This window comes from Mastacembelus armatus, chromosome 12 (genome assembly GCF_900324485.2).
Source record: "Mastacembelus armatus chromosome 12, fMasArm1.2, whole genome shotgun sequence".
Lineage (NCBI taxonomy): Eukaryota > Metazoa > Chordata > Actinopteri > Synbranchiformes > Mastacembelidae > Mastacembelus > Mastacembelus armatus.
Genome location: NC_046644.1, coordinates 15,073,022 through 15,096,598, shown reverse-complemented (window position 1 = coordinate 15,096,598; position 23,577 = coordinate 15,073,022). Strand labels below are relative to the sequence as shown.

The 23,577-nt window shown below is 38.8% G+C and overlaps 1 protein-coding gene across 4 annotated transcripts in view; it reads right to left on the bottom strand.

The window, feature by feature from the left end:
- arhgap24 (Rho GTPase activating protein 24) overlaps positions 1-23,577 on the bottom strand; it is a 52,299-nt gene that overhangs the window by 17,420 nt on the left and 11,302 nt on the right. The window contains exons 2-3 of one of the 4 annotated variants that reach the window (XM_026297152.1): positions 14,992-15,079; positions 5,633-5,766 (exon numbers count right to left, since the gene is read on the bottom strand). In XM_026297152.1, coding sequence (XP_026152937.1) covers positions 5,633-5,654 — 22 coding nt within the window. In that variant the 5' untranslated portion in view covers positions 5,655-5,766; positions 14,992-15,079. Of the gene's footprint in view, positions 1-5,632; positions 6,356-14,991; positions 15,080-23,577 lie in introns of those variants that run through there. The other 3 variants (XM_026297153.1, XM_026297148.2, XM_026297150.1) reach the window with 3 other exon arrangements.

Below are 23,577 nucleotides of genomic sequence, written 5' to 3'. Positions count from 1 at the left end.
ACTGTACTAACCCTACACAGAGACACACTTGGTAAACATTTTGGATTTATCCTTGCCTAAATTTTTATGTGTTTTTGACTAGAAAGCTCTAACTGTAGCTTGTTCTAATGAACCCAGTGACAAAATGAGTCACACTTGTGGACCAACACGAGCACTGCACAGTATCACCGTCACAAACGTCGGTCAAGATGGGACGTTTTTCTGAGTGACGTCAGGGCAACAGTCCTATCAGAATGCATTTTGTATGTCACGTCGTTGGAAATGTTATTTCATTGGCTACAACATATGTCAATCATCATGGACAAACGATGTGACTGGCCGATTTTACTGTTGTACCGCCTGGGAGGGTTTTGGCTGTCAGTCGTGGCTGTAATTGGTTATTTAATTCACAGGAGTCTGCACAATGTAAATCTGTCGTCTGTTTGTTTGTTTGTGTTAAATAAACGGCGAAAACAACCGGAGAACAAACGGAATTAAAACTTTGATGATTTTATGGCTTTGACTCAAGGATAATACGTGTTTTGGACTAAAAACTTGGAGACACTTTGTTCCCTGGACACTTAAGAAGGAACGGAAATGCAGCACTCGTTTCAGGACATTTGTGGATCTGTACACATCAGCAAAGGTAAGAATCACCTTCTTCTTGTGTTTGTTGTTAAACATTAAGAAAATGTTGTCGCTGTGTATTCACATTAGGCAGACAATCTTTGGAAATACTGTCAGAAATACAGTTTCCGGCCTGGAGATGGGTCATGGGGTTTTAACACATGATATTCTGGATTTTTTATGGTAAACTATACATTATGAATGTGACAGTGTTGTAGGAGTATAAAGATAAAACTTTTTGGTTTAGGACAAAACAATTCAGTATCCCCTCCAGATTTAGAAAAATCAACAAATCTTCGAAATATCTCTAATATATCTTTCTATAAAGCACAAGGAAGAAATAGTAGAAATAACTTAGGGACAACTAAGGAACATTTTCCAGTCACAATATCACAGTATTTTCCTTTGAAAACTAGGAAAAATGTAAGTTGTTAAGTTATGCATAAAGCAAAAAATCTGAAGATGTCATGTTTGTACATGGCAGACCATCTTCATATTATGATAGTTATCAAAATGGCGCTCATCTTTATCTTTCATGTCCAAAAAGCCTAAACTCTCATTACAATGTATACCTGTCATGCTGCCCAAAGACTCCTGGTGGGTGTGTAGCACCTATCTCTGCAGCTATATCATCCTAAGTATGTATAATGGGCATCACCTGATCCCCAGTAAGGTATCAATGGCTAATTCTCTTCCCGGTGTCACGGTGGTCCTTTCCTGTCAATAGACATAATCTGAACTCAGACACCACAACATTAGTCTCAGCCTGAGTCCCCAAAGACGTTGTCTGGCAGAGAACACAGACTCCATAGAGTTCCTCTGGCTATCCATTACCATCTGATGCTGAATGAGTAACAAAGTGAATAGGAGTGAGGTCAAAGGGGACAAGGATTGTTTGGCTCTACTGCCCGTCCACAGGAGCCCACAGGGAAGAAGGTGATCATGGCACCAAAAAATGGAGAATGATAGCTCTGTCAGCTCCCTGTATTCTTTGGTGCTGAAAGGAAGACATGATAATGTGGGCGCTTGGGTCATGAAGCCACAAGATTAGCTCCAACAATATAGTCCTCCAAATCTTTGTTTTTGTTTCTAAAAATTCTCCTTCATACATGCTCCACAAAGACAGCTGTTGTAGGTGTGAATGAGCAAAGTTTCAGTGAGTTGTCATGAGCACCGTCAGGGAAGCACTGGGTTAGTCTGTTCAGCGAGGTCACAGAGCTGCCAAAGAGCCAAGTGTCTGTTCTGATTTCATGCCAACTAAATAAAGAACTATGTCTGTGTGTCCTGCCAAGGCTGCTGTAAATATACCATTATGTAAGGGGAATCAGTTTCAACTTTAAGGAAACACAGCTTAGACTTGACTTAAAGTCTCAAGTGTGTGTTGGAAAAAATCTGACATGACTATTATAGACTGAGAGGTACAATACTATACCAGTAGATGTATAGTATATAGTAGTACAGTGTGCATGTGTGTATTCTAAAGGATCATAGGATACTTGCTGTTTTTCATGTTTTCAGCCTACAGTCCAAGAATTTTCTAACAATGCTTTTTGTTTTTCTTGCAAAATGTAGTATAGTTTCTTAAGATAGTTAAGTTGACGTTCATACTTCATGGATATTGAAACCACTTATTGCCTTCAGGGTAGGAAATTTTAATCAAACAACCTAAACTAGACAAGCTCTGGACACTGACTGTGTAAGGTATGTGATTTGAAGAAAAGGTGTTATGTGCTTAAACTGACAACTGTAAATATAAATCATAAATGACATTTATGGAAAGTCTTTAGTTTGAAATAACAAAACCAATTTAATTATGTTGCGACTTGCAGTGTAATGTGAGATTAATTATACAAATTCCCAAAATCTTTAAACTATGCATGACAACATTTTGAGGTTTGTTAAAATACCCAAATCCTTACGAGTGAACCATTTAGAGCAATGACAGCTTCAGTGACTACTGGCTGTAGGATTAACATCCCATTAAAATGTTAGGAGTGTTGAGTTTTGGTGAGCGCTGGCAGCTGTTGTCACTTAAACACTTGCATGCAGTGGTGGGAGGCTGAAACATTACGTCAGTGATACAAGCAGACAGATACTTTAGAAAAGGTTTCTGGAAAGGTGCAGTACATACAGATCCAAGAGCAAAAAGGCTTGAATTTTAAGCACAGGAGAGCTCTCTAGTTGTTAATGCACCTTTAGCCTGTTCTCATCGGAATTTATGTTTCATGTTTTTAACCACCAGTTCTACTTGTGTGCACTTTAATATGCATGTATGTTACAGCTGATTTTGAGCAGGACATGCCAGTGTGTGTAACATGTATGCATCCTTGTGGTTATGTAAAGATATCCCAGTATTTTTACTGATTTGACTAGTGTATCATGCAGCCACGGCCCTTAGACTGTCAGACTGTTTGACCTGCCTAATTTATACTTAGGGTGTGCACTCTGCAACCCAAAACAAATGATCTCCTATGATGTTTGTGCAACATCTAAACTTGTTTTGATTAGGCGACAGGATATTGTCATTGCTGAGCCTTATACACACAGATATAGATAAGGATGCTACTGTTAAAACTATTTCCATTATAATTACTAAAACAAGGGGAAAAAAACCATTTAATAGCAATTATGTTGGAAGGAACAGATGGAGACAAACATCCTTGCACTCAGGGAAGGGAGTGAACCTCTTTTATCAACACAAGAGAATGAAACAAAGAATGGACTTGACAAAGTACCTGTTGCTCCACTCACTAATACCTTCTAATATCACCTTTCAACACTGATGAGGGCTTGAGGGCAGATGCACACCTGCACTCCCCACAGCCAAAATTGGCAGGCTGCATCAGTCTAGCCTTTGGAAGAGCCATTTGAACCTTTCAGTCAGGGTTATAGTAACCTGACTTCTGGTTTGCTGTGACTGATGTCTGCTTTATTGTGACTAACTGAGGAAGAGGAGCTTGCAGACAGATTGTTTTTTCCACCGAGAACCAGGGAGAACAAACAACAGATGTAGTTTGGGTTTAGGTGAGTAAGATTTGGATATGCTGCCGGTGCAGACCTTGACCAAAGAGAAGCAGCAAAATGTGAAGATATAGCTGAGTATGAAGAGAAATGCATTTCATGATATTCATTGATGTGACGTAATTTTATTATAAAATGAATTCATGTGTCGTTGAAGCATTAATCAACATATTCATTTGCTAGATTGTGTTGGGAGATTGAGGGGCCTGTCAGAAGTGAACATTATTGCAATAAAGAAAGCAGAGATAAATCTGACATTCATTAATCATCATCCATGCATGAGCCTTTCCCATCATTTCATACTTTCACTTAGTGACTGATGAGGTGAAACACAGAATGTGAATGACACAATTTTTGGTGCCAAAATGTGTTCCCAAGGTAGAAGGCACTGAGCTCCTGTGCAATATAGTCATTGCCTAATTATTTGGACAGCCAACGGACAGCATCCAGCAGCTCTGCCTAGATAAACGTGTTTTCAGTTTGGCAATCACAGCAGTCCTGTCTGTGTTGCTGCTCCACATCCTCGTTGTTTTCTCTGACAAAGCTGGTCAAAGCACTGTTGGCCTGAGAGGGCTGCAGTGCAGGGGCAGTGCAGACAAGCTGGTTCAAAGAAAAAGATCAGTGGTGATGTAAGTGAAGAGACCGAGAAATGCTGATGATGAGGTTGGCTCTTTATGCATCTGAGTGTGCGACTTTTGCGGATGTAGTTCAGTCAGTTCTCTAGATTCAAATCTTTGCCAAAAAGTAAACTAAGACTACCAGGGACTATCTGTGGTATACCTTCTAGTTTACAACACATATATTATTATATTATATATATTATATGTGCACTGGTAGGTACTACAAACAAAAACTTGCTGCCCTCAGAGTCGAGCAAGAGAGATGTGAATCTGCTTCCCCGGTGTGTGACACGTTTTGTGGAATCTAGTATTTAAATGCAGCAGAGTCCATTAAGTTCATGATGTAGCAACAGGAAAGTTGCTGAAGGGTCCTGTCTGATACACTAGGCAGTATTCACTAAGAAATGCCCAAACAAAAACCTTTAAGGAGAGAAAGACTGTGAATGTGATCTATTTTTGTGATCTATTATGTGTATATAATGTGATCTATTTTTGCTCTGTGAGTTCTCATCTTAAACACTTTTCTTGTGCTCTTGCCTTTCATACTCACCTTCAACACAACTTTTTGAAATATCTCTTCTGATCCAGCATTTGTATAATGCAATATTTCCTCTGCCCACTTCCTCTCTTACTCACTTACTTCAGGTTTTTGCATGAGAACATCTTTGCCAGGATGGATTTACAGGCAGGCTGGAAGCTATGAATTCAGGAGTTTGTTCTGTTATCTGCCTCGAGCAGCCGAGCAAAGTGAAATTTGACCCAGCTTTGAGAATGCTCCTTTGCTAAGCATTTTTCGTCCTCTGGCAAGATTTTTTTTAAAGCTCCATATCTAGTGCAACCACACCTGGGTGCATTTAAGCTACATGTATGGTGTAAAAGCCTTTGTTAGGCCAAGGCACTCAAATTACACTCTGTTATTATGCTGGCTTATGTATTTGTCTGAAATATTACTATTAGTATTAATGTATATGATATTGTGAGAATTAATGAGTCCATTATGCACAATAACAGAATACATATGCAGATGTTGCTATAATGCATAAAAACCGAGGAAGCTGCAGGAAAAATCAGGAACACAAGAATCTTAAACTGCTCATCTGAAATCACAGCTGCAATAAACATAAATGAACTATGAGCTATAGCTTGTAAACACCCATCTGCTATGATTAATGAACAGCATATGGAAAAGACACTTTCCCAGTGAGAACAGAGAGTAATTTGCAGTTTATCTGTGAAGAGTTTTGTAAAACTGTCTCAGAAATCCTTCCACCCATTCTGTCAGTTGCAGCTAGAACACAGTAAGGTCTGGTAATATAATGTACTGGCATTGTCTAAATCAGACACAAATGTGTTAGTATTCATTGCTGTTATATAGAGGTACAGACCTGGGTTGGAGTTAAGATCCATGGGGTGCAGAGGAAGACGTGCCCCCTTTTCTGTTGAAGGTTAAGGTGGTAAAAGCCACGCTGTCGCTGATGACCGCCGGCCCCCCAGTGCCACTTCTTCATCTGTTCTTGTTCTGTGCCACAGAAAGATTTATCTCCTGCTTCTGCTAAAGCACACACCACTGCCCCAAATGCTGTTCTTTCTATTTTTCTCCCTCCTTACTTTGCTTCTCCCCGACCTCATACAACTCTTTCAACTAAAACTTCATTTTGTCAAGTCAAAGGCAGGTCAACGGGACACACCACTAGCACTTAGGCAAGACTGGGCTGAGGCTGGTCTGTGTGAAAGTCCTTTCCCTGCATATACGTTTGTCAAAGGAGCTGAAAGAGCAGAAGAAGCACATTTCAGAGTAACACACAAGATAAGTGTAGAAGAGAGCAGCCGAATGAAGCCGAGACAGCAAGCTGGTGTGTCTGCTCGTCTCCGAAGGAAGTGAGAGGGGTGTAGAGGGAGCTAGTGGTGGAGGGAGGGGAGTGCATCATAAATCAAGCAGCCCTCCCCAAAGTAGGGACCTGTAAATCTGGCGAGCAAAAAGTGGGCACTCAGCCAAATGACTCATCCACAGCGCTCTATAAATACAGCCGTGCAGGGTCGGAAAGCCTGCTGCTACCGGTGGCCAAGTAACCCTGAGACACTGGGGTTTCTCCTTCTCAGTGGAGGATCTTTAATAAACCCCTTATTGTTTTACAATCTCACTGAGAATTATAGGCAAAGCACACACCACTGACTTTCATTAAATGGCAGCGAGAGCCTCTTTGAACTTGGCCTCAGCGTGCAGTTAAATTTAAATCTAGCACTACCTGTTGGATTTAACGGTATACTGGGGAGACATCTAAATATTTATCCAGAGTGAAATCAGTTTACATACCATTGGTCTGAACATTCAAGTGTCCTAATCAGACAAACATACTGTTCACTGGAGGCCAAAATCTGTCTTTGTTGAGACCTGGCCAACCTGATACATGGGGGGGAGAGGCAGGGTTGTGAACGGGGGTTAGAGTGGGAGACCGATTGAGGAGATTGGTATGTGACATGTCAAATACCGATGCCTTCAATAAGGCTGTTATGTAAGCATGTGAGCTTCCTGTCCTTCCCTCTCTACGGACTGAGACTTGGCCTGTTTACAGGCTTCAGTGCATTTCCTCCAGGGGCTCTCGCTACCACACACTCTCACAGGAATAATGACGCACGGACACAAGGAAGGAAGAAGAAGGCCTGGAATTTTAGAGTAGCGGTGACAATGAGGTGGACAGTTCAAATATTTACCACAGACAAAAGGTATGCAGCTTATTGTTTGGACATGCAGGATTCCCCAGTCTCCTGCTTTTTGTCATGTAATATTGTAAATCAACAACAGTCTACAAGTCATGATGCAAGAGTGTCTGGGGAAATTAAGACATTTGGATTTGTATCTTCATTCTCAACACCATATGAACCATATTTTGTCCTTCACAGCTCTGCTACCAAAGCATTTACCACCACAGGCAGGTAGTTAATTGTCTTTTCATTACACAACAGGATGCATCATTAAGTAAAACTCCTCTCCTTCTGTACAAGTATAACAAGTAACATTGTATGTCCACTCAGCCTACACATTATCCTCCTGGGTTGTTATTGCAGCTGCCTTTTTCCCATTTAGTGGTTGATCAATCATGGTTTTATGAAAAATGAGGCTCATCAACCACTATGTTGTTTGAATCTATATGTGGGCTCCCATGAGCTTTAGACCCATCGCTAAGATACACACAACTGCACACTGCTGTTAGAGGAAAACATAAGAACAGTGACGATTGATCACACTACTGCAGAACATACTGACAAGACATAGACACACATCATATTCATGTGCTGTCACAAACTTAAAACAAACTATTCTGTTAGCTGTCAGACTCTAAGCACTGAGTGTCTTTTGTGTTTTTTCAGTTTTTGTGTGTAAGTGCACAAGTGAGGAGAAATATATGATAAATCTTTTTTAGGAAATACTTCAGCATTTTGAGGGATTGAGTTTGAGGTGTCTGAAATCTGTTTGCACAAAATTCTCAAATGCTCTGCTTCCAACAGCTGCCTATACAACAGAGCAGCTCCTAAATTGTTTGGATTTTCTTTCTTGAATTGTTTCTTGCATCTTCCAACAATTCCCCCAGTCACTCCCTGTCTCTGCAAAGACACAATGATCAATGTCCTGCCTTTGCCTTGGGAGACGCTAAATGTTTTTCCAGACCCCAGCAAGAAACATTTAAAAATCCTTCTCCTTTGCCTCTATTATCTGCTCTTAAGCTTCGGCTTTTGCTGCCTGCAAGTAACATTCAGAGAACACACTGTCTCCTAAAAAGAGTAAGGAGTACCAGCTGGAACCAGAAGGCCTCCTTTTTTAAACTGACAGCATTTCACTTCTCTGACATCTGGCAGTCTGGCAGCACTTTGAGCTATTACCACCCTCATGGCATTTGAGCACAACTCTATTACCTGTTTTCATTGCACAGGCATTGAACCAAAGGAGATAGTCAATGCTTTCAAATTAAAATTATTTAGTTTGAATAGTATGAATGAAGTCTGCACAAGATTTCCATCAATCACTACAGATATTTCAGTCTGGACCAAAGTGGTGGATTGACTGACACATCAGTGCTGCCACCCTTACAAAAGTAATCCATCCTGACATATGCAATAGAAAGAGAGACACAGTATATATTTATTGCAGTACAGTTTATTTATTTCAAAAGGGCTCTCTCATATCAGCGCTTGGATGGTTCATAATTTCAAAGGCTGTGCATCAGCGCAGAGCTCTGAAGGAACTGTCACAAACACCCTTCTCTGTGATGCTCCCTAGGAGAAATGATACTAATGAAGCCAGTGGGTGGCTCTGACAGCACTTTTTTGTGGTGGAAGCTGTTCATTCATTGGATGGTGGGTTCAGAACATTAAGGAACATGTAGTTGGCTTAATATGAAAAAAAAAAAAACACACCTGTTATCTGTCTCCTAAAAGTGACAGCCATTAATATTATTTAAGCTGTGTTTTCCTTTTGGGTGATATGAAATTCAGCACATACTGGAAGCTGACTCCATGCCACCAGAAAAATGGGTGTCCAATGTGTATGCTACCATGGAGCCTCTGCTCTTTTGTGAATTTGAGCATTCATTGTCATCAATTCAAATATTAAGCGAAAACAAAGAAAGCCCATATGTGAAATGTCAACAGCACTAGATTGTTGAGCTAAACCTCCTCCAGGAGGCCATATGCTGCTGTGTCACAGACAGCAAGTTACTTTTGTGCACACACATGTATGTAGATGCACAAACATATAGTGAGAGAGAGAAAAAGGAGACGTTCAATTTCTGACCTTTTTGAAAATGTCGTATCACAAACTGACTCCGAGTGTGAGGTGTGTAAATGAAGACAGCTAGAACTTTTATAGGCAAAAAGGTCTTGTCACTCACTCACACATGCTTCTCTGGGCTGCTTCATTTTATCACAGTAATATCAACAAAATCAATTTGACTGCTTTCCCTCTTAATGCATTCCTTGATACTGCTGCTCATATTCCTCCTGGATTTATGATGCACTAGAGGCTGTGTGGGCACTATACAGCAAACTGCTAATTAAATCAATATATCAAAACTTGGAGAATGAAACACAGAGAGCTGCTTGTTTATGTCAAATGTGTCAGATTCATGTGATCAAAATTGTGTATGGATTAGAATAAATTCTAGCTATGGCAGTGAACTGGGCAGAGGCAGTATTGTAGTGTGTGTTATATTTGTTTCCAGGAGCTTTTTCATTTATTATAGCTAGGTGGGGCTCTTTAACTGGCATATTTTATGTATTTTATTGTGCCGTAATATTTTTGGATATTATTTTTCTCTTTTTTCTCTATATTTGTGCATATTTTAGCATTGCCATCTTTATTTTCATTTTGACATTTGTTGTTGATCTTATACCTTCCTGTTCTCATGTTCACCTACCTACATGTTTAAAAGACCATGCTCTGTGACATGCCTGCACATTAGAGAGGTATTAACTAAATGTTTTATGCCTGCTACTCATTTGCATTGTCAGTGCATTAAATTACACTCAGTTGTGAGTTGATTAGGTACAGCCAGCTGAACGTAATGCAGTGAACAACATGATACTGATTTTGTTCTTGAGAGCTGCTGCTTTCATCATCATCATCATCATTTTGGAGGCTGTGGTTTGTGCTGCTGTACTGTATTGCATTATACAGAGAGGTATTTCGGTTATTTTCTGTTGATAGAAACACCTGTCAATATAATGTGTTCTGCTGAGATTATGTTATGATCCAGTTATGCTAATGTGTAAGCACAAGTACCAAGCTGGGGTCAGCAAGAACACTGCTGTTCCAACTGCAAATAGTTTTCCCGACTGCTGGAGTTTTAAGGGAATCTGATATATACCCCAGCACCTAACTTCCTCCTCTGCTCTGGTCATTATCACTGTGGCTGCTAGAAGCTCACGACAATATAACATAAGTATTGGCTGTAACAAGCTGCTTGTACAAACGTACAAGTCAGGGGGGCACACACATACACATACGGCCAGTTATTCATGACAAATGTGACATGAGGGCCTATTTGAATTCCACCTCCGTACATCCTGACAGTGGAATGTCAGCACCACACAATAATATGGCTTCTCAATTACTCCACTGGGGCTTTCTTCATCTTAACACTATGCCTGAGGGCAATATTTTCATATTTATTACTACTGACAAGTGGAATACTTGTTTAAGCCCTGCTGGTTTGGCTGTTTTCTATCCATGTGTCTATCCATCATTCCATCATCAGCTTCATCTGCTTTTAGTCTCCATGCCACATCTGCCAGCTAAGTAACGTCTGGCTCCCTCACAGGGAACAGTACAGTGTCTGTTTTCTTAAAATTGCATGTCTCTCTTCACTCAATAGTGACTCATAGTATTAGACTGGTATTCAGTCATTACTGTTTAATAAGAAGTTTGATTATATAGGTAGATAGACCACATTACTAGACTGATCATAGAGTGACTGTTTATATTTGATTTCCTTGTTAACTGGGGTTTCTAAAGACTTTCAAATACCCCATGTCTGCTGTGTGGTGCCTGTCTACACAGCTGCTCTTATCATCACTATATGAATATTAACTCATTAACTCTGACAGGGAATACAGTGCTGCCGAATTCATGTAGTTTGAATAATACAACATTAATACAGTATTTCATTTTGCAACAACAAATAAAAATGTACTATAGGATCAATATTGCTTCCCATTGAATTATAGTTTACTTTTTTCTGTATTTTTTTCAAGTACTGTAATTACTCAGAAAACCACATGAGGGCACTATCGCCCTTAATTTAGACAGAAGGTTCGGAGGCTTTTCCAAATCCTGACTTCACTACAGCACCATGTCAACTCACTTCATAGAGACAATACACTGGAGCCTCTACCAATATCAGGTTATTGATGGGATGAGAGGGAAAATGTTAATATAATTCAGCAGCAGTGCCTTAGTGTGGCCTGACCAGTTGCTCCAACCTATTTACCAAGAGAAAGTGAGAGAAACAGAGTAAGAGCATAAGACTGAGCTTGGGGCAAACAGAGAGTGGCATACTAACTCATCCTGGAGCCAAGGCCTATTTGCACTTTGGAGGACAAGAACTCACTGTTTCTCCATCAAAAACACAGCTGGGTGTATTTCCTGTGCTGATTCTTGTTTTACAGGAATGGAATGATTAATCATAGTTGAACCACAGGGAATGACATTTAGCTACAGGTATTTATGCAGCTTTGATAGGTAAATAAATGACGAGTCTGTGCCATTTTGTCTAAATGGATAATTTGCTGAAGTCAGGCAGTGCCTGCTCACTGCACTGCAGATCCTTGTTGCTCAGAGCTCTATTACACTGTGCAGCTGCATTGAAGTCATACATGAGATTCTAAGGAGGATTCAACAACATCAGGTAAAACTAATCTGGCATGACAGGATGTTCTGATTTGTATCCCAGATACATGGATATGCAGTTTTATTCTGTTGGTGCAGCCTGTTGACTCCTCTAGGAGTTTTTCTTTTTTTCAGGTATATCCAAACATGGCTGAAGTATAGTATAAACCGATTCTGTTAAAAATAGACTTTCAGTGCCAGTTGCATTCATGCATTTTTTGTTATTCCTTTTTCCTTTAGCTCTGTGGGTTTGCACACACTGTAACATGTCAGTGTGATGGAAGACAAAATCACTGGTGCTTAAGCCTTGGTTTGAGCCAGCAAAACAAAAGCACTAGTGTGTCTGTACCTGTGTGTATCTGTCAGACAGTTAAAACACGACATAACCCTGATTCTAGTCTAAATATTGACGGCGGGCGATGTGGTGACGCTGCTTCATAGCCCTCCTCTCTTCTTCTGCAGGTCTAACACACATCTTCCATATGTGTGGAGACAAAAACAAGAAAGATGAAACCAGAGTGAAATACAAAAGTAGAGAGCACAGGTGAATGAAGGTTATAGAGATGTCTGCTAAACCATTTTACGTGGTGAAGATTAACTAAGTAAAACTTTCCAGAAAAGCTAAAAATACTCTGAGAGCAGAGCCCCCCTCCACCCTGACTGCACAGATGTCCGATGCTGTTGTTCAAGCCGCAGTCACCAGAAACACAGCTTGTGCTCAAACCTCATCACTGCCTTTACAAGACAACGGACATCTCTGTACAACTTTGACATCAAGCCCATTTCCAGTGCAGTTCAAACACCCCCCCAATGACTTCCCGTCCGTCTGTCTGGCAGGGACTGTCCATGTGTTCTGTTAAAACTGCGGGGCCACATTTAGCCCAGTGGAATATATGTGTTGTGTTTTCCTTTCATTTGCTCTCTGTGCTTCTCTAAGACCTCTTTATTAGCTGCCTCATAACAAGACATGCTCTTGTTTTCTGTGAGTATGAAGACATAGCGGACGATGCAGAATGGGGAAAACACTTTAGGAATTTTAGTGGTACTTTAACGAATGCTGAAACTCTTCATGTCTGTTAAGTCCTGATGTATATTAACAACCTTCAAAGGTTCTCATTGTGAACATGCGGGCAGTCACATTTTAATCCACATTCTGCTCTGCATGAGTAATTTAACAGCTTCTGAGACACAGCCTTAACAAGCTCAGCCTTTGGTAGTTTGATGGAGGAAGTTTACTGCGGACGTTATAGTCACTGGAGTGAAGCATGAGTCTGTGTGCAAGCAAGAGAAATCACAAATGAGCCTTATGTACTGGAACTACACAATGATACTAAGCAGTTAAAGTATTTAAAGGAATAAATTGATATTTTGAGAAATTGCAAAGAGGCAGGGTAGAAAATCTATTTTACTTTAATGACAATATGTTGCATAGTTTATCATATAAACACTAGGGTTGCAATATAAACTAAGGTAATCTGCTGCTCGCTGTACTTGAATTTTATGTCCTACAGACCTGAGAGTGGTATGAATCTTATGTAAATGTAGCTAAGACAGCAAATAAGCATATTTGCCAAATTGTAAAACTATTTTCAAGAATATGTAACTTTTAAAATAAGAAATTACAAAATCATTTCACTAATGAACATTTGAATTTGTAAATGTAAATGAACTTGGACCACAAAATGCACAGTCTGGTCAATGTTAATTAAAAATCTTTGATTGTTGTTATATATAACCATAAAAACTATTTGTGTTCACATGCTTCTGCTCACAGAAATAATTTGACATTCCATATCCTAAAATAGCAAATGCTAAAACGATGTCACCAGTCCTCTGTAACATGGGGACCCATCCTGCTTGTGCATTTCTTTAATTAACGCTGATTGTGATATTAGGTGCTATAGTTTTACTTCCTCACAAAATTTAGCTCCCGAAAACAGCTCAGACAGCACCAGTCTGAAAAAAAGATAACAGATCATTTGTATTGAGAGGGTATTTTTTAACTGACGCACATGGAAATTATAAAGGAGAAGTGAAATTATGGTTTTGTTTTTCCCTTTTATTTTGCCTTTGTTTTCTGACTTATTTTTGGTACCAGACAAACACTTTTTTTTTTTTTTTTTTTTTCGAAACACCTCAGATCCTGGTGTGTAGGCTCGTGTAGGGAGTAAATGTTCTAAAACTTCCAAATGTATTCTACCATGGACAGAAATGTGCTTAAACTAATAGGTAATAACTGTAAAATGGCACAACCACCTCCAACCATAAGAACTACTGGTCACACCAGTAAAAACTGTGAAAACTATTAGCAATGTCATTCACAACCAAAAACAGAAACAGCATCAGGAGTCTATCAAGCAAACCTGTGACACTCCTGGAGTCAGTTCTGGCCAGCTGCCTAATAACTTGTTTAATTTTTGGTCAGTCTGCACAGCCTTTAATTGACTTTTTACTGTCATATGTTAGAGGAAACGTGCATTGTTTTCTGCCTCTTACTGGGATTGCGTTTGTCCACTGGGAGCCAGAAATCATGTGAGAAAATGTCTACTTATATTTCCTCTGAGAGAAACTCTATTGGGTACACACCAGGGAAAACAGTAACACAAATACAGTAAGAATGATTGCTGCATGCATCTGGTGTTTTCTACAGGGTTTTTAATGAATCAGCAGGCACTGCTGATGTAGTCTGCTACTGTATCTTTTAACAGCTAAGTCTATTTCCCCAGTGTGCATGTGTGTTTTAAATTTACTCCACACACTCACATTCCCAGGCAATGTTCAGCCTGGGAAAATACCCTCATTTCTTTGTGCTGACCATGTTAACATACAGTCTTGATGAGTGTATTAGTCTCCCAGTGTATGTGTAGGAGAGTGCAGGTATGGTCGGTGGTGTCAATCAGTGTTTGACTCAAGCTGTCATCTAAATAGCAATGGCACCATTTATAATTAGAGGAAAGACAAAGGTTTCCCTTTAGGGGAATTAAAACAAACTGAGTGCTATAACTGGAAAATGAAGGAGAAAGAATGTAAAACTATAGTGATCCCAAGTTCCCAACATATTTCCCTGTATTTTCTCTACAATATCATCAGCAAAATCATCAGCAGCTGAAGAAGTAAACATGTTTATTTTCCTATTGTAGTATATAGTAAATGACTTCAATAATGTAAAAGTGTAATATCAATGTGATGTAAAAGCAGGCAGATGGTGATGGCGGATGACTCCGCAACGTTTGAGATTTCATCAAAATTTATTTGCTGCAGACAAGAGTAATCAAAGTTGGTGCTGCCCTGTTTTTGTTGGTGCTGCTGCCCAGTCGACGTTGCTATAAAGATTTTTTAGAAATTGCTTTTATCGTCTCCTACCTGGAATGACCTCGAAAAGAAATTTTCCCCCTTCATCGCCACTGGTTGGATGCTCTGTAACTTTGTTTCCAAGTAAGAGAATCACTCCCTGTGGAGAATAAAGAACAAGCTTGTTAGAATCAATAATGAAAGTATTTGAGTAAAAACATTAAGGGCTAAATGCAGAATTTTTACTTTTGATAAAGCACTATATGTTCACTGCTACGTATGGATCTTACAGATTCTATTTGCTCTCACAAAGATTTTTTTGGTATCTGACACAAAGTTGGCAGTTTCTCTTTAAGCATAACACATTGAATATTGAATATTGAATATTTCTTAAAACACTGCCAGACCATGCAGTACACATTTTATATATTCTATACATATAATGCACGTCACTTTATTACATAAAACTGCACAATGAGCAATAGATAATGGTACGTAGTATAGGCTACTTTGTGCAACCTGCACAACATATGCAGTGGTTCTTTTTTAACAGCAGCATTCAGCTCTCAGACGCTGTGAGAAAAATGTGCTTTAAACACTGACACACTGTCATGCGTGTCAGCATCTCTGCCCAGGAGTTGCTGTTCAGGTCCCCAGAGATGTGTCTGAATGATGAAGCTGAGCTGTTATGAAATCTGGCAAAGTGGTGACATTATTGAGAATCGGCTCTGTCATGCAATGAAACATCATCTGTGTGACCTTTACGGACACAGATACTCTGCTTTAAATAGCAGGCTCAGCATCTTCTTCCTCACTGCTTCCGTACTGTCTGTTAAATATGGGAGTCTAGTTGTCAAAGAGCAGCACTGACTGGGTAATCAATAACATGACCAGTGATAATACGGGATGTTTAAATACAGGTATATACCTCTAATGTTGCTGGGCAGAGGAGCGTCACACTGTGTTTTTACAGGTACCCTGAAGTGTTTGTGGACCTCGTTAATCAGCTGCATTTACTCCGGCACTGCACTTAAGTATAAATCTAATGTGCTTGTACTTCACTTGACTAGTTTTCCTTCACTACATCTCAGACGCACGTGTTGTGCACTATAATTACATACACTGCTCAAACTGGACAGTTGGCAAAGATTTGTTTCCACGCGTCCTTCGCTTTTATGTCCTGAAAACTTGTTAAAGCAAACCAGGAAGCTGCAGAGCTTGACATGTTTTTCACTTTAATTTGTTTAAAATTCCTTCACATAGTGGAGTAATAAACAGCAATTGATTTATACACTTAAATGCTGCATGAGAAGCTGCTATTACGGTGATATCTCACCACAGCCACCATGTTGGACTAGAAATATGTATATGTATATGAAGTATGAAGGTAGAAGGTCTGTCCACAGTTAAAATGATCCTAATACACTGAATTTAAAATTGATTGTCCAGAAGTTTAGCTTGTTACAAATGTCAGAACTGTATAGGACAGTATAGGATATTTGGTTACATTACAAATGTGGATTATGTTCTAAAGTAACGACTTAGGAAATGTTACTCCCTGTTTCTTGGTTTGGGGATTTCTTTGGTTAGAACATCTAAAAGCAGCACAAACATTGGGTGTTTACTACTATTTGAACTGGCCAGAATAATCAGGCTCCCCCTGGTAATATGGACGCAGGTGACTAACAGACAACCTACTGTGGCATCTAAGTGTATATCTGTAACTCTGTTTTCACTGGAATCAGGATAATCTGACCCGGAATTTTCTTGCACTGCATCAGAGGATATTTGCATAAAGTTGAGCTTTTCTCTCCTTTACCTGTCCTGGACTACTCTGCTTGCTGTTTTTAATGCCTTTGGCTTTAAGACCCGGTTGTTGGCTGTTAACTTGAACAGGTCACGTTGGGCTTTGGGAAATGCAGAAAATGGTCAATTAGATTTTTTTTTTTTAAAGAGATTGATTGATAAAACACTAAATGAATTTAATTCAGTTAATCACAATTACTTATTTTTTGCTTGTGTACAGACTGACTAAAAGTCATTACATTACAACCAGATGCATTCAAAACACTAACATTTCATGTGATTAACAACTCTGACCTTAGTGTCACAATACAGCATGTGACAGTAATTAAGCTGACCTCTGTGTAAGTTCATGCTAATGGAGACAATGTGTTCATTTGTGACAACATCAGTATTAAGGACTGACACACATGAACAAGATCTGAGAGAGAGTCAGTTTCCTTCCTGCTGAGAGAGAGGGCTCTTTAATGAGCCATAACTGTGACAAGCAGGAAGTGGAAACCCTACCTGAGGCCCCAGATGAAGTGCTTTAAAGGGGTTATAAAGATGGGGCATACCTGCTTCAAAGTGGAGGAGTGAGGGGGAGACTGTTTGATCTGCTTGTCACAAAGAGAATCTGCTTAGCTTCAGTATCTCAGGATTAAAAGCACTTTTAAGAACTTTTTTTTTTTTTTTTTTGGTGAACACAAATCTTTTAGTCATGCACAGTGTACTGATCCCAGAGGAACAGGAGATGACTCAAATGAATTGTGTGTGGGTGAAACAGACTTCATAAATATGTGCCTTTTATTAGTTGCCCATATTCCTATAAAACAAGGGCCTGTGTCTCCCTCTATACTGTAAAACCACAACACCATGAATATTCCTCTTTCCATTTTTAAGCCAAAGCCACACTTTTCCATACTGACATCCTCCCTGGTGGTCTGTTGTTTGCTGCAGAGAAATTCAACCACAGACAGGGTAATATTTACCCAGCAAAGTCCAGTGGCCTGGTCCAACCCAACACAGTAAAGAAATCCAACCTAATTTTGCATTTGCATTTTTATATTCATTTTAAACTAGGATGAGATCATCCTTGGAAATAGTGTAATGGCACAAACCCAGTTATCTTTTGGTCTTAAAGAAAACGCTGCACACACACACTCACACACATACAGAACACAAGAGGTTCAGGAAAATGTGTCTGAGGAAAGCGACAGCAGGAGGATCAGGCTTGTAAACAGGGGGCTGTTTCAGACTCTGCATCCAACAGTATGTTCCAAATGAAAATCAAATTTGTTTTTTTTTTTTTTTTTTCATACCCCAACCAGAATACTGACTGTGACTCCAGCTCTGGTCATTTAATGGCACTTACACAAGTGTATCTGACCAGACCGCACACAGCCTGCAATAATTAAACCCAAATGTTACTTTCTTTTCAGACATGAGCAAAATATTTTACATCTGTGAACATGCCACATTCAACTTTATTGTCACGTTGTAACAGTGTACCTCAGTCTTCCTGGGAGCGCTGGCTGCTTTCACTTAGGTCAGATAGGCAGAATAGATGTATGTGAGCAGCTCTGGTTAGTGTGCCTGACTCTAGCTTCTGTCAATAATCCTTGTAATGTGACTGATGGCTCATAGCTCATGGACTGCTTTTATGTGTGCTGTGCATCTACAGTATGTGTTATTATTATTATTATGTGCATATGGTATCAGATTCAGGTAACATTTGTACGTATAGCTGCTCTGAGAAGAAATTGTATTATATATTATTAATATATAAAACCCCAGATACAAGATAACCTCATTTTGCTAATAATGAACTGGTGTGATGAACGAGTGAAGGAAACAGGACAAGTGGCAAGATAATAACATGCACAGCAATATACTGTGGAGCAGAAATTGATTTTGGATTAGAACCAGATAAATGCACACCCTGAAGTCAATCAACCAGAAGTTATTGGTGTAACGGGTCATTTAAACATGCATTAAACCTTCGCTCGTTGATCAGCGAGTCTCCAATAATTACTATTCTCAGCTTCAGTGACCTCTCAGACTTGGGAAGTCAAAGTCAGCAGTTAACCTGGAGATCTTAAGTGTAGTTTTTGTATTGATGTAATTGTGTAATATATTCGTCTGTTTGTTATTTTCACTGAGTACCTATTTTTGCATGATATACTTGTTATAGCATGCAAACTTGTTTGTTAAAGCGCCAAAAAGTTTCCAATGGCTGTTCTGCTCTTGAAAATCTCTGGCAATAAACACAAACACAACCCTGGACCTTCTAGCAAATAATTGTCTGATGTGCAACAAAATCTGGGACAAAGAGTTATAGTGTAGAGGAAACAAGAGCAGGAATGATCTCAAGCATGCAGCTTTTTTTACACAGTGAATCCATCAGAAACCACAACACATAAAACACAATAGCCTACAGGATTTTGGTGCAGACAGCTGGAAAACACATAATGTCCTGTCACTTTCTTCTAGGAATTCCTGTCACTGCTGCTCCTGGTCTGCCTCCCCGATGCAGAAAACCTTTTATCTCCAGCCAATAAGTACTTCAGTTACATATCCTATATTAAGTTTCATACAGTAGCTTCTGCATAAACCAGTACACCTTTAAAAGTCTACCAGTAACTGCATAAGTATCATGTTAGGTCATCATATGCAAGAAAAGACAGCAGCGCATCATGAATGACTGAATATTGAATGTCTGTTTTTCTCTTAAAAAATCTAAATGCCAAAGCAATTATCTTAAAGTTTTATCAGTTTATCAGGGACACACTTTTCTCTTGGCATCTGGAAAAAGTAAAACCTTAAGAGTCAGGATGTAGTAATAAGCAGTAGTTTGCTCTTCCAATCCATTTAATCGAAATCAACAATTTTTGAGCTGTTGGCACAGCTGCTCACATTTTGACATATTTCAGCCAAAATATTATGCAACATTCATGTTTCAGCAGTGCAGTATATCAACATTAGCTCTCGTTTCTATATAAATGTATACTGTATGTAAGGAAGTCTTTCTCCTCTGCAGTGCAGAATGCATCTTAATGTCTTTATTTAACCTCATTAAATATATGTACAATATATAGGCTATGTCTTTATATAACCTCTTAAAGTCAGTGTTCTTTTGACTTTATGGGCTTTACGGATGTATTCCTTCTGAGACCAACAATATAAAAAAACATATTCAGACAGTAGGCGCTGGGTCAGTGTAAGGACATACTGCTGCAGTACTGCTGATGATTATTCTCAAGATGTTTTTGCTTTTCTTAAACTTTTCTAAGCTGTTGTACAATCTGCACTAAGATGATACAATTTTTTTTAAAAGTAAAAATTATTTTGTTAATTCACAGCTAGTGACAATTCAGTTAACCAGATCTAGGCTTGAGCAAATTAGTATTATAGCATAAGTATCTATATTATAAACAAAATATATTATCATGATATATTTCATCTAGACACAATATATTACGCTGTATTATAGACACAAACTCTTTGTACATGCTCCAAACCCCAGGTATAAAACTATAAAATGAGTTTTAAATAAAATGAACTGATGGCTTATTCAACGTACATCTTTAAAACTAGAGCACAGCTGCAAGAAACATTACTAACATGTACTCTGGCTTACAAAGTATACAGATACCTAACAGGCAGGAGGCATTTTCACTAGCATGCAGCTAGTTGATCTGGACTTGGTAACAATATAGTTGCACAGAAACACAGCTATAAAGAACAGACAAAAGCCGTTTTACTGGTCCTTAACTATTATTCCGCTCTATTTTGGTTGTGTCTGTTTATAGGACGTATGTTTATCCAATCACTAAGTCATAAATAATACTGTGACACGTCTCTGGATACCTTAATTGCAGGAATGTTAAATTTAAATTAAAAGATTGCTTTATTTAGCCAGGGAGGGAGAAACAGATGCGTAAAATGAGAATCTCTCAGCAGACTGTCTGGAGCTGTACATGATAAATATCTCTGGGACTTTCAGATAACTGGAGACCACGTAAAAAATGTACCCTACAAAAAGCCTTGATATACAGTATATCTTCTAAAGCAATAATATGTTGACGTTTAGTTTGGCTAGAACAAAGAAAATGAAAGAGGGTTGGTAGTTTGCATTAATGGATTCTATAAGACACTTTAAATATTGCATACAGTTGTTAAAACAATACCATTTTAATTGCACCATTTTGCACAGTGCTGAGATTTATAGCTTTTGACTGCATCCAATTAGATCAAAACACCTTAAAAATACAAGTATACAAAAAGTATTTTGTATTACTAGCACAACAGTAGATGTAGACAGTAGTGTCTATGTACTGCTACATTTTTCCTCTTTAAAATAAATATGGGCAATTACTGTTCAGGGGGTGTGATCCCCTTCAACAGAAACATTAAAGATAGAAAAGGTAATTTTTTTCCATAAGTATGATAAAGGTGCATTATGTTATGGTATGTTGTATGAGTCTGTTTCTATATGTCTATATAGCTATATTGAGTACTGTATGTTTAGAGTGTGTGTGTCTGTGTCTGTTACACTCCAGTTGCCCTTAATTCACACACCTCCTTCCCTGCTACCTATTAAGATATTAAGCTCTGACTGATGATGATGAACTATGTTTACAGGCTACAAACCTGGGATGAGAGCATATGTAAATCTTGGCTGGATGTCTTTACCTACTTCAGGTACTACGTCACTAAACATCCAGGCTAGCTTCAAAGCCACAAGGCAGCATGAAAAAAAAAGAATAAAATCCTTTGTGTATTTGTGATACCCGAGTCTGCTCTCAGACCTCCCTCCAGGGTGTCTAAGAGCACACACTGGACTGGATTATATGCCATAAACTGATACTGCTGATGCACATTTTTGTCTCAGAGGCCACTTCTTTTGCTGACTTGGAACTGACTGAGGAGAGAGAGACCTATGGTCAGAAAACCAAAACAATGAACTGAAAGATACTGGAAACACTGCACGACGTTTAGAGGAATTACTATTACTACTACTATAAATAGCCCCATTCATATCCACGTAGTCATTTAAATCATTGTTAATATAAAAATAATGCTTACAGCTGCTGTAAGTTTTAAGTCAGATAATATGTTTAGGTTGAGGATACCAGCTGAAGCCCCTTATGTGTGTGAAGAATGATGTGATTCAGCAGTTTTTACCAGCTGCATGCTCACTTCTTGTAAAGAAATGTGTTCTACAAATACCTCTACACCTGCACATACCTTAAATTTCTAACAATGCCATGTTATCTCCACAGTTATTACTGATGGAGAAAGTGCTCAGAAAGCATAACTTGCAGACACCAGTGAGATTTAATCGACTTCTCCATCCATCAATAAAGAGCCCATTAGACATGCAGTCACCACAGAGTTGGAGGGAATAGTCTCGGTATTTAGTGTGCACACTGGGAAAACTGACAGCCAGAAGTGTCTTGCATTAATGATTATTTTTCCTGATGTAATTTGTACAGTTTAATAAAGAAAATGCCTGTTGACTAACCGAAGAGATAATTTTAAAAATAAGAAAATATACCGTAACCAGCACCCAACCACATATGTGCATGACGTGTGGTATTTTAATGTGAGATGTTTGTTTGGATCTCTAACCAGAAAATAATATCAGGCATGTTTTAATTTATACATGAAGCAGTTTGGAGTATGTCATTACTGTTCCGATGTTATTGTTTTATCGAAACAGCAGGAAGACCTGAAAGTCTTTCAATATGAGTGATTACAGAACTGCAGCGGCATTTTACTTGCTCATGTTAAATGCCAAGGTCAAATGTTTCCAACAAGCAGGGAAAGCCAAGGTTTTTCAGTACGTTATAACACTGTTGCATTATTGATTTAGTGTGATTTCTCACTAAAACCTTTTGAGATCATTATCTAACACAGCCGCTCATCCTATCAGTATTAATTATTTCACTTCTAAGGCTTTCTGTGGCTAGTATTACAATATTCATTTTTCATTCATTTTTAATGGATTTTATTTTATAATACATTATGAGAAAATAAAATTCAATGCATTTATTCACAATTCGTTTATTCATTCTTAACATTACCTCACTTACAGTACTTCAGCGGCATACAGATACAATGTTAAGTGGTTTAAATTACAATAATCCTACCATTTGACCCAGCGGGTGAATACTTTCTTTGTTTACGGCTCAGCCAGAAGAAATCTGAGTGCATGTGTGTGCATCTGAGAATGTGAGTGAATATGTCCATGCTTGTGTATGCATACATCTCCATGGACGAGTAAGGACAGGCAGATGGCATGTTGACGATAAGCCCACACGTGCTGTACCCTACGCATGCTTTTCCGTGACCCTTCGCTACCATCTGACTGCCATACTTCAGATTCCGTGCACTGCTCAGAGAGGCTTGGCTTGACTGTATAGGACATAACATAGTCCCGTATACTGACATTAATAATATGCTCTCTATATGTTATCCATAAGAGATTATCTGTTCTGTCACTAAGGTTAAAGCAGCTGCAATCCATATTTTTGTAACAGCAACTACAAGAAATCAAGGAAATATGGTAATGTCAACAGTGATGCTGGTGGTGACAAACCCACAGAGAAGTATAATCTGACTATGCCCCTCCCCTGAGCACTACGTGCTTCTTTCAGCTCATTCTATTGATTGTTATACCTGAAACTTTAATTTTATGGTTCACTCCTTCCATTCACAGCCTTATTTTCAGTCGCAGTGGGCATTAGTTACTGTAAAAAAGAAATAAATATCCTTTGTATACTACCTGCATGCATACATACCTCCATATCTGCTGGATATCTATTTCATTTACGCTTACAACACACTGAAAATAAAAAACACCCATAAAAT